At 40.2% G+C, this 15,084-nt stretch overlaps 1 protein-coding gene across 1 annotated transcript in view; it reads right to left on the minus strand.

Annotated features, from left to right (window-relative positions):
- stx1b (syntaxin 1B) overlaps positions 1-13,358 on the minus strand; it is a 54,677-nt gene extending 41,319 nt beyond the window's left edge. Inside the window, exon 1 of the mRNA NM_001141022.1 lies at positions 13,181-13,358. Within this exon, the coding sequence (NP_001134494.1) occupies positions 13,181-13,210 (30 nt within the window). The 5' untranslated portion in view covers positions 13,211-13,358. The remainder of the gene's footprint in view (positions 1-13,180) is intronic.
- Positions 13,359-15,084: the final 1,726 nt, after the last annotated feature.

Consider the following 15,084-nt stretch of genomic DNA (forward strand, 5'->3'; position numbering starts at 1 on the left):
CCTTTGAGTGAAGTACAGAGGAGATAATGACATGTTATGCTTTTTAAAACCCTGAGCAGTCGACGAATAGTGAACTCAGAAATGTAACCTGACAGAAGGAAAGAGGACAAACATGCGCCAACACGTGAGGTGAAGGCTTCCGAGCCTCACCCCAATGATCAGAAAAATGCCCAAGATGACTCTGGCCCAGTGGGAGTACAATTCGTGGAGAAAGTGGATCCATGCCTTTTGGCTGATCTATTTGTGGTATCAGGCTGGGTGAAGAAGGAGTTTGGTTCTGTCAATTCGGTCAAAACATCCAGAAGTGGACTTGTGTTGACTTTTTGTGTGTTTGCTGCCCAGAGGGAGAGGGTGCTACGCATTTCATAGCTGTGTCCTGCTTTGCTCTCCGGAACAGAGCGCCACTGAAAGGAGTGATCTACGTGAGTGTTGAGGTAGATCTACTTAAGTTGAGGATCCCCTGTGTCTGCGATGAACACCGTTTGGTAAAACGCAGACCCGATAGCGAGCACGAGACTGAGGAGACCTTGTCTGTTTTTCTGAGTTATGATGCAGAGTGTTTGCCGAATAAAGTCATGCTAGTGTATAAAAGTTATCCCATGAGAGCTTTTGTTCTGAACACACTACAGTGTTTCAGGTGCCAAGTTTATGGTCATGATGCAGCAGTATGTAGGAGGGAGATTCCGAGGTGTGAGAATTGTGCAGGTGGACATGGGACAAAGTGGAGTGTTTCAATTGTGGGGGTGGCCATGTAGCTGGGGATCAGAAATGTCCTGTGCTGGTGAGACTGATTTTAAATTTCCAGGGTGAGGGCAGTGCAGAAAGTGTCATATGCTGAGGCAGTGAGGAAAGTAGAGGATTGTGGGCAAAGGGTGAGGGAGCCTGAGAGGATTAGGTAGTAGGCCAGTACAGAGTTACCCAAACAATTTTTGCGTTAGTAAGGTTGGCTTCGTGGCGTTTATTGCTGTGGTCATTAATTGTACCGTACAGATGGAAAGGAAATCCCAGAACATTGAATTGGTAGTAGCAGGAGCAGAGAAGTTTTTTGGGTGTCATAGATTTTAGTGCAGAAGAACTACAGGGGGTTTTGAGAGAAGGGGTTCCAGCCTCCCAGGCCGACGGCCTGGTGTATGATTTGTTAGGGCAAAAGTAGTGGAAAGGTGTGGTGGGGATAGTGGTATGTATGTAGGGGTAGATGGTGGTGCAATTTCTTTTTTTCCTCATTTCCTTTTTTTGTGAACAAATGGTCAATGCACTTTCTGAACTGTGAAAAGCAGCAATACGCAACAAAGCGTCTAGTCAGACGGAAAACCACATGAAGAAGAAGAAGACAGTTTGCAGATCCTATAAAGTTATTTAGCTAGAGCTCTTGTGTCAGTGAATCATATCGCTGAAATCTGAAGACGAAGGGTGGGACTTAACAACAGAACAACAACACATGAGAAACAATGAAATTAAAAAGTAATTGTGTTTAAAGTGTACTGAAAGAGAATGTATTGTGTGATGTGCTGCAAAATGTGCTTTATAATTCGAAATTCCTCCGGTAGCTAGCAAGCTAGCTAGCTAACTATCTAGCTATGCATAAATGGGGGCACAGTGGGGCTGCTTGTGCTCATGTCATGGCCCTACAGCTGTGGCTACCTAGCTACAGGCGATATTTGGATTGTGAGAAGCATGGCTCTCCAACTCTATTCCTGTCACGTCCTGACCAGTATAGGGGTTATTTGTATTTGTAGGTTGGTCAGGACGTGGCAGAGGGTATTTGTTTTATGTGGTTCGGGGGTTATGTGTATTGTAGAGGGTGTTTTATTTATGTATTACGGGGTTTTGGTGTATGTTCTGGGTTTTGTATTCTAGGTTGGTTTTCTAGTTTGTTTATTTCTGTGTGGTCTGTGTGGCTCCCGATCAGGGAGTTGTTCCTGATTGGGAGTCATATATTAGTTGCGTGTTTTCACCTGGGGATTTGTGGGTAGTTGATTTTGCATTGCTTGTGATTATAGCCTGTAAAACTGTTCCTGTCATTTCTTTGTTTATTGTTTTTTCCGTGTTCACATTTTAATAAATAATAATAATGATGAGCACGCAACCCGTTGCGCCTTGGTCCTCTCTCTCCTACGACAGCCGTTACAGTTCCTGGAGAGCTACATGTTGCAATTGCACCATCAACTACTTAGTTGTGTTTGGCAAGTTGTTGGTATTATAATGTGTCCTTTTTGATATCTTGATGTGGTCCAATTTGTACAACTCCAAATAAAAGAAATCCTAAGTACATCTGTGCTCCCATTTGCACATGTTTTTTTTTAATCCTTTGAATGGTACAATGTTGTGATACTCTCAACTCATCCTGTGGTATAAGCACATTCATAACTGTTTTATAAGACCTCAAATTAATGTCACGTTACGTAAGGTGTCTGTACACACTATAACGGCATATGACATGGTTATGACACCCATCATTCCGTTCAATAATGTGACACAGAGGTTGGGAAATGAGAACACCCTGTAATATCATCTGGTATGTAGACTCTTATGTAGTATGTAATAACATATGACATAAGTTGTCACGCAGACTGTGTAATAGCAGTTGTTATTAACAGTGACATAAGAGCATATGACAGCTGGATGAACAGAACATGACACCCATTATAACAAATTTTATAACATCTTATTTCGTTACTTATAATTATTTAAAATGACTTATAACAGCTTATGACAAATGTTATAATGTGTTATATAGTTATAAAGGCTTTATGAATGCATACATAAGGATACCTACAGTAAAGTATTACCAATTTTTTCTCCTTGTGTTAAAAGCAAATACCCAATTAGGAAGATTAAGCTGTATTGACTTATTGATTGATTGTTTTCTGTTGCCTTGCCAAATCCCCTTGCAGAAGACATTATAGGGAGCAGTGAGCTGCATATTTCTTCACCTCCCCTCCCTCCTTCCATCCCTTGCCTCATGAATGAAACAGGAAGTGGGGTGATCGATTACATATTCAACTTACACAAAAAAGAACAGTCTGAACTATATGTAAACGAGCTTACTCACTTAAGTATTGCATCTGAATGCTGTTTCATTGTAATTTACTTACTTATGTCCAGACTAAAATTCAACGGCTACAACTTATTATGTAATGTGGGATATTCAAAGTGTGCAACTACTGCTACTACCACCATACCAATGTGAGATCAGCAATACTGGTAAACTAGGTCATTTAAGGATGCGAGGGGCATTGTGCCGATAGCACCAGTGATGCCATCTTTTAGAAAAATAGATACACAAAGGAGGATGGATATTCGGAATGAAAGTGACAGCATGGGACAAATACATGCAAAGCTGTTTCTAGTATCAGGATTTGATTGTACAGTTATAATGGTACTCTCTAACCTGGATTTCCTCCCTAAATGCAGGATTCAATTGTTGTTTGATTTTTTAATTGTCAGCAATTACTATATTGTTATAGTATAGTTTCTATGTAAAGGGTAGTACTACAGAAGGGTCATCCCTCTTTGCAACTTTCTGAGGACTTTACATCAGCCATAAGTAGCTTCTCACCCATCAAAATGCTTTAAGTGCTTAACTTATTCATGTACTGTAGTAGAGAGAGATATTGATTACTTGTTGGGGTCATACGTCTGTAGCTTTATCAATAGTTAGGCTACCTGCAGGCATGGGTTCTTGAGGATCTCAAATATACAGTACATCAATCTAAATCGGTCATCATATAATGTTTTTTCCTTCTGTTGTAAAACTATTTCACTCACTTTAGTGGTTGGATTGATATATCTGGGAACACCTTTTAAATGTGTTTCTCATCAGGGTGTATGATTTCTTCACAGTGTAGTAAATGGATCTGACATTTACCCTTTACAATCACAAAAAGACATTGTATCTCCTCGCCCCCAAAAAATGGCAAAACTTTTACCTCTAAAAGATCATACAACACAATCAGACCATCTGACATTCCTAGATTGTTTCCAAGACAATTTCCCCAACTAGCAATTTCCGAAATAATATTCCGCACCGATAACATGGTGATCATGCAAACTGAGAGAGCAGGTGACAATCAAACTTCAATAACATCTCCCCAACATAGTGGTCCTTAAGGGACATGTTGCTGCTGAACTCTTTTCCTTCCTTTGTCCTATCATTGTGCTGAGTCATTTAAAGACGTTAGATTAAAACCATATCACGTGACGTAGTCCTTTACAGTCATACCCGGGATTGAAAATGGCAGATTTGGGCACTGATAAGCGCCTAAATTGGAACAAAGTAGCTGTACAGTAACCTGCTATAAATTACATCAGAGCTCAGGCTCTAATCTTCACAGCGCTGACTGACAGCCGTTCTGAACTTGAGCACAGCACGCGACAAGAAGTCGCCCCAATCCCTCCTGCTAATTGAAAGTTTTGCGAATGTTTTGTTGTCTGAGTAAGGGAAATGCTTTATATTAAAAGGACTCTGTGTGTTTTGAAAGATGAGACATTGAGGATTATAATAAATACCGCTTTGATGTCATACAAGCAAGCCAAACACCTGTGCACTTCACATTTCCATAATCATCAAACTCAATTCATATACAATGTCAACGTTTTTGATCACTATGTTTGATGTACAGTTACCAGATGACATGATGTTATACCCTGTGTTGTTCTGAACAGAATGAGCCTATGTTTGTCTATTGTGAGAATAAAATTGCCGTGGAACACGCACCTGACTGCACTCATGAGTCCTTTCTACACTCTTAGAAAAAAAGGTTCCAAAAGGGTTATTTGGCTATCCCCGTAGGAGAACCCTATTTGGTTCCAGGTAGAACCCTTTTTGGTTCTATGTAGAACTATTTTGGGTTCCATGTAGAACCCTCTGGGGAAAGTATTCTCCATGGAACCCAGTAGGGTTCTACCTGGAACCAAAAGGGATCTTCAAAAGGTCTCCAATGGAGACAACCGAATAACCCTTTTTTTCTAAGAGCATACGTGCACCAAAAGTATGGTCTGTTTCTCTGAATTACTTTATGAAAGCCCTACACGGTAAGATAGTATTTTATAACTTATCTAGTCTAGCTTGGCAATAGAACAAGCTTCAAATGATGCCCACCTGACCCTGATTGTGATTTATAATGGTCTGTTTTTGGATTGTGTAAGCAACAGTAATTGTGTGATGGCTGGGATGCAGGGTTGTGTTCCAAACAAAACACCTACAACTGTACTTGCTCTAGCTCCTCAACGGCACAGCTAGGAGAGCTTAGAAAAGCACCTTGTAGTTGACGACTCTTCTTTGAGTCATTAAAGTGCATTGAAATGACTTAGTAACTGTGCACACTTTGAAGAGGTGTGCGGCCACTTGAATACACCAGTTAGTTCTCTCACTCAAACCCTTGTAATGTGTTTGTCTTATGTTGCACCTACCCCACATTCTCCAAGAATATTCTTATCATGTTACTGAATGTATCCAGAGTATTTCGGATTTAATGTTAAATCACATGAAATCCACAGTGTAGTGTTTGGATTCAGTCTTGTGTCAAAGGAACTGTTGTGTCCTAAACTTTGGTCTAATAATTTCACCATAATGACATTTTCCAAACCGTTTCAATTGCTACCATGCTTATGCATATGTTTTCATATTTCTTCCGTTATTAACATTTCAATGTAGCCCTATCCATATAGGTCCATTTTCACGAGTGTAAAGGGTTAAATAAAAGTCTGAATTTGTGGCAAAGAGATGGCATACCCAACACTTCGGATTCCGTGTTTCAAAACGTACAAAAACGGACTTCAATGATCATGGGCATTCAATATCAAAGAGATTTCGATTCTACAGAGCTTGAAAGATAGAATGATAGTCATTGGAACATCTTATTACTTAAAGCAGTGTGAGTCACAATAAATCCCAACTGTACGGCATCCTGAGACGATGGTGACGACTGCTTCACCTTTGTTTAGCTCAGTCTGAGTGAAAGGGGATGTGAGGTAGGCTAAGAAACAGAATTCCGCTGGACAGCCACCTGATCTCATCTGACTGATCAACCCGCTCCTCTCTGACTTGTATGGGCACAGTCGGGCACAGAATCCTCAGAAAAGTAGGATGGTCACCAGAGTGAAAGTGATTGTTCAGCGTGTTAATTTAGTGGCTAAAATTGTTGACAGAAGAAAGTGGTCCGGCCTGGAATGGCCAGTCAGCATGTCTTTCTTTACCCTACGTTGACATTTAAAAAATGCAAGCTATTCTTTATATAGCACATAGTAAAAACAATTGAGTAAAAGTGGAGTAGGAATTATTAGATGGTTTTTGGACTTTCTAGAACTCATTTGAAGGTATAACCCCGAGGAGAAATGACTCGCTGTATTGAGGTAAACTTAACTATATCAAAAAAGCAGGGCAGACATCGAGGTAGTTTCTATTTAATAAAAAAATCCTTCAGTCCAAATATGTGGGGATAAACAACATGTGACAGATTCAGCAGTGTGAGGTGAGTAAGACTCAAAGACAGAGACAGAGACTGTTCCTGAGTACCCTAGGCCTACTAGACTAGTCAGCTTTTAACCATACCCCCAAACCCAATCCACACAAAATACATACTACACTCGAAACAAAGGCTATTTATTGTCCACCTCAAGTGACTTTCCTTCCATTGTTCAGTTCATTGCCATTGAGAGGACTATAGATGCTAAAACATGCCGTAGAGGGCTATTTTTACTGTATAATGTGTCCACCACGTCAAGGGCACGTGTACCAGTCTGTAAGTACCAGTGGGCAAACAGATCCCTCGGTCAGATGAAAGACGTCTTGCTGCAATAAATGCGTCACATTCCCTCCTGCTATTTAATCCTGATTAGCATTTTTTTTACTTCATTGTTGAACTTCTGTGTCTCTACGACTACAGTTACAGGCTTAATTACGTTTTGGGTTGACAGAGTGCAAAGGAAGATCCCTCCGCTTAAATGACTTTGTGGAGGAGGACTCAAAACACACATCACTCATTCAGCTTGGGTCTGCGCAACATTGTTTATTGGGAAATAGATCAAATGTAGGACTTATCTACCGGTAGTTCTAGGTTTGTGTTTGTATTGTGTGTACCACTGAAAACCACTGTGATTTTAAATATAGTGGCTGTCTTTGCCCTTGGTTGCATATGACCTCACAGAACACTGCGCCCGTCCCCCATCATCCCCCACTCTACCACAGACGCGCTAGACTTTAGGGCTAAACCAGGAAACTGTGGCTTTTCCTGGGTTATTCATTTCCAACATGGCTGCCGTTATGACTCACCGCTTGATACAAACACATCTTTAGAATAGATAATGCACATCCTTGACCTCTCCTGGAATCTATTCTCCATCCACGAAACATCATGCCTTAAGGAAAATACTCAAAACAGAGCGACCAGAATTCTCTGGTGCAATCTGCTATTACATTGATGTGGCATGTAGTCAGGGGTGGTGCTCATACATAATGTATTACTAGCTGCGGTAATCACTCATGGGGAGTGACTATTGGAGGGCCATCAAATGGAGATGCTCTGCTACACATTTTGCGACCCCCCTTCCTTTTTGAAAAAAATCCACTTTAGGATAAGAATCCTTTCAGTAATGACAGCCTATACATCTACTAACTGCATCAAATGCAAATCGCCACTGTGGTCTCTGATATAATTTGTTTAGCAGTGAGCATGATGACATTTTAGGGTCAGGAAGGATTACTGTCTCCTAGAAACTTGACAGAAATGTCCTAATATGGAATTGTGTACCATAAAAGATGCATACTTCAAATAAAAGACAACATAAAAGTAGATGAACATTTCAACTTCAAATATGCCAATAAAATTACAAAAGCCGCTACAAACAGATGCAAATATGTCAAATGCATTCAGTTCAGCAGAACTGCTAGGCTGTGCCATTGAGACAGAACTTCCCTCATACAGATTTTAACATGCAGTTGTTTTCCTAAATACGATCATTTCTGAAATACATCCAGCAGAATTCAGTCATACACTTTGACCAAACCACTTTGACCAAATTCAGCGTGTATATCCACTCCCCTGTACACAGTTCTGCTCTGCGTTTTTTAAGTGGTGGTTTGTGCCATGCCCTTCAATGACTCAAGGACAGCTTAAGGCACAATAGAGCCAAGATATATCGCAACTTTCATGTGGCATAATCTTTATTACAGCTGGCAAATTGTTCTTTGCTATCATGTGTATTCTACTATCATTACAACACGTTAGCCCTATTAGCTTTAGTATCATTTGTGCTGAGGGAGCCTTGATTAACCCTTGTTATCAAAGGTCAAAAGGTTATAGAAGGTTCACTCATTCATCAGCTGCTATCTGTGTTTGATTGTACCCATTTCGATGATGAATTGTTAAAAAACAAAGGCTTTTGATTCAGAATAGGTGGCTATAAATGTATCCTATTCCAGCCTAATTCTCAACAGCATTGATAAAAATATGAACAATGTCATCTTAAAGTTGTTTCATTGTTATTACATTGCAATAACAATGTTTTGCAACATTTAAGTATGGTAGTGTATAAGCTGAGCTAACCGTGTTGCTAACGGAGATGTGTGGGACTTGTTAGTACAGGTGAATGTTTCAAAAAGTATTCACTCCTCCCTTGACTTTTTGCGTTTGGTGCATTAAAAAGTGGGATTAAAATGTATTTGATTGTCATTTTTGGTTAATGATCTACACAAAATACTCTGTAGTGTCAAAGTAGAAGAAAAATTCTAACATTTATGAAAAATAAAACATGAATATATCTGAATTAGATAAGTATTCACCCTCCTGAGACAATACATGTTAGAAACACCACTTACAGTGTGAGTCTTTTGGGGTCTCTAAAATATTTGCACACCTGATTTGTACAATATTTGCACATGATAATTTTTTTAATTCTTCAAGCTCTGTCAAGTTGGTTGTTGATCATTGCTAGAAAGCCATTTTCAAGTCTTGCTATAGATTGTCAAGCCGATTTAAGTCAAAATTGTAACTAGGCCACTCAGGAACATTCAATGTCATCTTGGTAAACAACTCCAGTGTAGATTTGGCCTTGTGCTAAATTAGGTAATTGTCCTACTGAAAGGTGGGTTTGTCTCCCATTGTCTGTTGGAAAGAAAACTGAACCAGGTTTTCCTCTAAGATATTGCCTGTGCTCAGCTGTATTCCGTTTATGTTTATCCTAAAAAACTCTGTAGTCCTTGCCGATGACAAGCATACCCATAACATGATGCAGCCACCATCATGCTTGAAAATATGAAGAATGGTACTCAGTGATGTGTTGTGTTGAATTTGAATTCAGGACAAAAAGTTAATTTCATTTTTTGCAGTATTACTTAACAACCTTGTTGCAAACTATGCATGTTTTTGAATATTTTTATTCTATACAGGCTTCCTTCTTTTCATTCTGTCATTTAGGTTAGTATTGTGGAGTACAGTAACAACAATGTTTTTGATCCATCCTCGTTTTTCTCATATCATAACCATTAAATGCTGTAACTGTTTTAAAATCACCATTGGCCTCATGGTGAAATCCCTGAGCCATTTTATTCCTCTCCGGCAACTGAGTTAGGAAACACGCCTGTATCTTTGTAGTGACTGGGTGTATTGATACACCATCCAAAGCCTAATTAATTAATTTACCATACTCAAAGGGATATTCAGCTCAGATATTTTTCTTTTTACACTACCATTCGGTGCCCTTCTTTGCAAGGCATTGAAAAACCTCCCTGGCCTTTGTGGTTGAATCTGTGCTTGAAATTCACTTCTCGATTGAAGGACCTTACAGATAATTGTATGTGGGAATACTTATTGACTCAAGACATTTCAGCTTTTCATTTTTTTTTATACATATGTAAAATGTTCTACAAACTAAATTCCACTTTCACATTATGGGGTATTGTGTGTAGATCAGTGACACAAAATCTAAATTTAATCAATTTTACATTTAGGCTGTAAAACAACTAAATGTGGAAAAAGTAAAGCGGAGTGAATACTTTCTGAAGGCACTTTATATACATTACCACAGAACTCTACAGTACAGGAAAAAGCCTGTCAATGTAAATAAAGGTGTGCTGTCTAGGTCGGAGACGGAAGTCAAACACTCATTTCCTCTGACGCAATCAGGGAGTTCCAGCTTGTGTCTTACTAAAATCCCTGTTTATGTGGGACACATTGCATGGTAGGGCGGTGAATGCTGTTTTTCTCACTCTTAATAAACTTCCGTCATGGCATACATGACTATGAATGCTAAATACATGTGGGGCTAAATAAAGCAACACAGGGAATCGAGACACAAAGCTTTAAGCAAAATGACAGAAAATATACAGTAACTGGAATAACAGAATGTTTTGCTAATTCTGCATTGGACACAAAGATGTCACTGGATATGTTATAAACCTGTATAAATAAAGTCACTACCTTACCAAGTAGGTCCAAATTGGATTCATGTATTGCATTTATGGCTCTGCCAGTCAAGGACACAAGTAATGGTACTGATATTCAAGACAGTATAAATTACATAATGTTCTATAGACTACTAATATGAGAGGTTGGCAATGCGATAGGCCTATACATAAAACAGTCCAGAAGAGTATCCACTTTGCAACTAAAATGACACACTGTCTGCATTTAGACAGGCAACCCAATTCTGATATTTCACTAATTGGTCTTTTGACCAATCATATCAGCTCGGAGAAAGCTCTGATATGAAAATATATGATGTGATTGGTCAGAGGACCAATAAGTGGTAAAAAAAAAAAGAATGCAGTCATAAAACCAATTAAAAAAAAAAAAAAGCCCACACATTTTTTCTCTGAATAAATGTATTGTGTCATGCAGAATGCTAGTGCATTTACAGAAATGTTAAGGACATTGAGTGAGTGAAAGCTTTTGGTCTTGGGAGAAGAAATCAATAACGTGTGTGTGTGTGTGTGTGTGTGTGTGTGTGTGTGTGCTGTGTGTGTGTGTGTGTGTGTCTGTGTGTGTCAATGATAGAGAGCAATATTAATTTTATGAGTAAGGAATTCCAGTGATATCTCTGTAGCCTATAATGCTTAGAAATATGTTTTTGAATAAGAAACTGTGCCTTTTCAACCCCCAGAATGTGTCCCTTCTCAGCAACCCCTACCCCAATTATGTCCCTTCTCAGCAACCCCTACCCCAGTTTATAATCAATAACATTGGAACATATATTGTGCAGCAACGCACGCGCGCACCCTCAACCGAAGGTCTATCAGCCGATTCTTTGGCTTACACGGGAATAGTCGGTATAGACATGGTAAATATAGCCGGCCAATCTTTCGCTCAATCACACGTAGCACATTCGGTAAAACCCGTGCAGACACGGCTTGCTCAGAGTAGGACGATGTAGCGCGCCACGTATACGTCACTGTGATGTTGATGATTACATAAAACGTAATTATTACCCAATCATATAACATCTGTTGCCAGAATTACGTGATATTCTATCATTATAATATAACATTAACAATATTATTTCCATAGAGTTTAGACTGACGGTAGCGATTATTTATCCATTTCACTGCAGATGGCATAGATTATATCGGGAACGTGAGGGGCTTGGGTTGGGGATACAAAACCATAAATTACAGGTAAAGAAAGAACGAAAATCCGTCTCAGAGAGCAAGATAATCTACAAAAATGAGCACGTCTAATAAACGCTCTTATGGTTCGTTTGGACGCGAAAGCATCATAACCGAGATATTTTTGTAGCCTAGTCTCCTTGAATCTGCAGTGGGCAGTGAGGCAAGTGCCTAGTGTCTGACTGAGTATGGATCTTGCTGTGTTCAGCGTTTCAGTGGGAAGGCACAGGAGGCACAGAATTCATGCAAGGTGAATCCGCTGACCAGGGGCTATCTCAGGAACGGTGGCACAATCACAATCATGTGCTATAATGTTCACAGCCTGTATAGCCTGTATTGGCTCCACATTTTGATATAATAATCACACACAGGCACGCACGCACGCACACACACACACGCTATAGATATAGGTGCAGAGCGGCAGTGAGTCCAGGCGTTTCCTCGGATATTTTATTGATCTCCAGACGTTGGAGGTTGGGCTACGCCAAAAAAAGCCATGCATGCTTCGGGGCCTCATTTTGATTTGATTGCCTTGAGGATAGGAGACATTTGTTTTTCAATTAAACCTAGACAGACAAATTGCACAAATATATGACAGTGGCTATCCTTATGGCATATATCTAGTCACTGAATGTGTTGTAAACCAGTATGAATGTGGTTTTCCAATGCAGGGAAAAATTAAACCCTGGTGCAGATCCTGCCATAGCATGGTGTCGCCAAAGCGAACCCAATTGAACCCTATAGACGCATAGTTGGGAGAGAGCTAGAATTCTGTCCTCCTTGATCGAATTTGGGTCTAATACAAGCAATCATGTAAGCTATACCTTATTATAGAGGCCAGTTATAACAAAATGTACAATCTCAAAATATGACCCCCCCACCCCCACCGTAGTTGGCCCCGTCCCACTCGTATAAAACGCTCTCTCCATCAACTATCTAGAAAAAGATACATCCGATGGGCTGAGGCAATTCTGAACAAATATTTAGTTCTACCAAGGGTTGAATAAAAATCCTTAACAGTGTTTGCAGGGATTGCTAGGCTAGGCGCACTATGGGCTAGGATAGCTTTCATCCACAGTATTTTACCACTGTTCTGGGTAGCTGTCCATCCAATAAGCAGTCATACGCTTATATTGATTTGGGTTATTTCTAGCAGTAGACTATCTATGGTAGATGAGTTTGTTTTATATGCTTGCCTGCCTGCAATGCTAATAGCCCTATACTATTTTCTCAAATCAATGCATTTTAACGGACCTTTAATAGAGAAGTCATATTTTTATCATGCTCACATTACGTGTATGATCATCAGTGCACGCATGCGGGCACCACTAGGCTATTGACACTGATGGGAAGACACATTCGAATGCGTAAAATATAAATTAATAGCCTAAAGATATCAGCCTCTGTATTTTTGGTAAGAACCGAAACCTCAGTGCACATATTTGTTATGTTTGCCGTGAGCTAGCGCTCAGCAAGGAGATGTCAGACGCTGACGCCCGATTGCGGTGAGGATTCGGAAGGGAGGAGAGAGTGGGACCAAGAGAGGAGGGCAGGAATGGTAGAAATATATAAGCTTACACTTCGTAGTTCTTGTGTACGATCCTTCATTGTTTCCCCGCCGTGCTGGCTAAAATATAATCGCCTGGGTTGTTCCGCCTCGTTGTCTTCTTATGTCTAAAGGTCCGACAATGTTATATTTTCTTCCAGTATTCAAATGAGGGGGTAGGCTCTGAGTCTCCCCTGTGCGCTACCTTCTCTGTCTTTTTTCCCTTTCTCTAGTCCCCCCTCTACCGTGCTTGTGCGTCCTCCTTGGCGGTGCAGTGTCGCCCCGCAGCGCGCTCCGACTCCAGCAAACGAATGCGATACGAGCGCGGTACTGATGCTGCAAAAAAAAAAGAATGAAAAAAGAAGCGATGCAGAGGGATGGAACTCTGTGCGCACGCGTGGTCTTCATCTCTATCACTTTACCTGCTACCCCTCCCCCTCCGCCCTTTTTTCCCTTCGGTGTCTATCCGCAGCGCGTAATCGGTCAGCGCCCCATGCCAATACAGTGAACTGTAGTTTGTTTTAGGTGAATTAAAATAATTTGGTGAAATTCAGTCCACAAGCAGAGACTGGGTAGGGCAACGGAAACCCCAGCCCCCCTTCCCAAAGGAGCGGTTTCCACAAGGGGCTCAGGGTGGTCTATAGTGGCAGGCAGAAGGGAGTGAGATAATCAGAGGATGAGGTGATGTTACCCCCATTAAACACGTTTTTTTTTATCGGAAGCCACCCACTTCAATGCACAAGAGCTCTGTGTATGAGCTGTCCACCACAATCCTGCAAACGCCATCATAATGACTGGAATAGAAAGAAGTCAGCTGTAGGTTAAAAGGCAATGTAGCCTAATGATTTAGAGAACTCAATATCAGACTTGACTTTCTGCTTTAATATTAGGCTACAGCAGACTGTTTTACTGACAGGCCTAGATTTTGAAAACCTTAACATAGTTGTATATATATATAATTTTTTTTTTTTACAGTTATTAGATTGTAATACATCTAGACCTGCATTATAATAGCCTATAACCCGAGGCAAATGCCATCAAAATTGTTTCAACATTTCAGATATTTTTGTTTAATTAAATTAGAATAGGCTACCATGTTAGATTGCTTTATAAGTTTACATCTTGATTCAAAGTTATCTTGTTGTATACTGTATTCAGGTGCCTTTCCCCCCAAACCAACAGGAGGAGTCATATTACTAAACACAACATTAATATTGTCTCCATTTCCTCACATGATGACTCAATTGATCAGAGTTGTGCACTCACATTCCATATTGACAGTATCCCTGAATGGCCCCTGACTGTTTGAGCATAGCCTACTGTAATGAATAATCAATAATAGCTCCTAACATTATTCAATGCCTGTATCCAAGGAAATGTATGGACTTCATGTCCTAATAATGCACGTTATATCCTCATTCACTGGAATCATTAGTCTAGCCCAGACGACCCAACCTGTGGCTTGGTATGGTCCAGTACGATCTGTAATACTTCTGTTTTAACTCTACAACCAATGTACAGTAACCGGTACTGAGGTTAGACTGAAGTTGTCAGGCTACCAATATTAAAATGGGAGAAATTCAAAAGGATAAACATATACTATCTACCAATTAATCAGTACCTATGTCATGCAGTGCCGTCATATATACAGTAAGATCGCTAATAAATTGGGCCGAGGTGCAGAGTCATTTCAAATAAGGATTTTATGATTGTGATGAACTCACGCTCTACTCTAATTTCCTTGGAAATGGCAGCATGCCCAGTGATGAAGCAACAGTCTTGTACTGTATAACCCACCTTGATGTCTTCCATTTAGCTAGCATAGAGTAGAAAGAAAAAAAGCAGCGATGAGGCAGGGTTAAAACACAGCCGATAGAGTGGGGGGTTCACCTCACTGAAAAGGGGGTATATCCTGAAGGAGACCCTGATAGTCATT

The sequence above is a fragment of the Salmo salar genome, chromosome 06 (genome assembly GCF_965601325.2).
Source record: "Salmo salar chromosome 06, fSalSal1, whole genome shotgun sequence".
Taxonomy (NCBI): domain Eukaryota; kingdom Metazoa; phylum Chordata; class Actinopteri; order Salmoniformes; family Salmonidae; genus Salmo; species Salmo salar.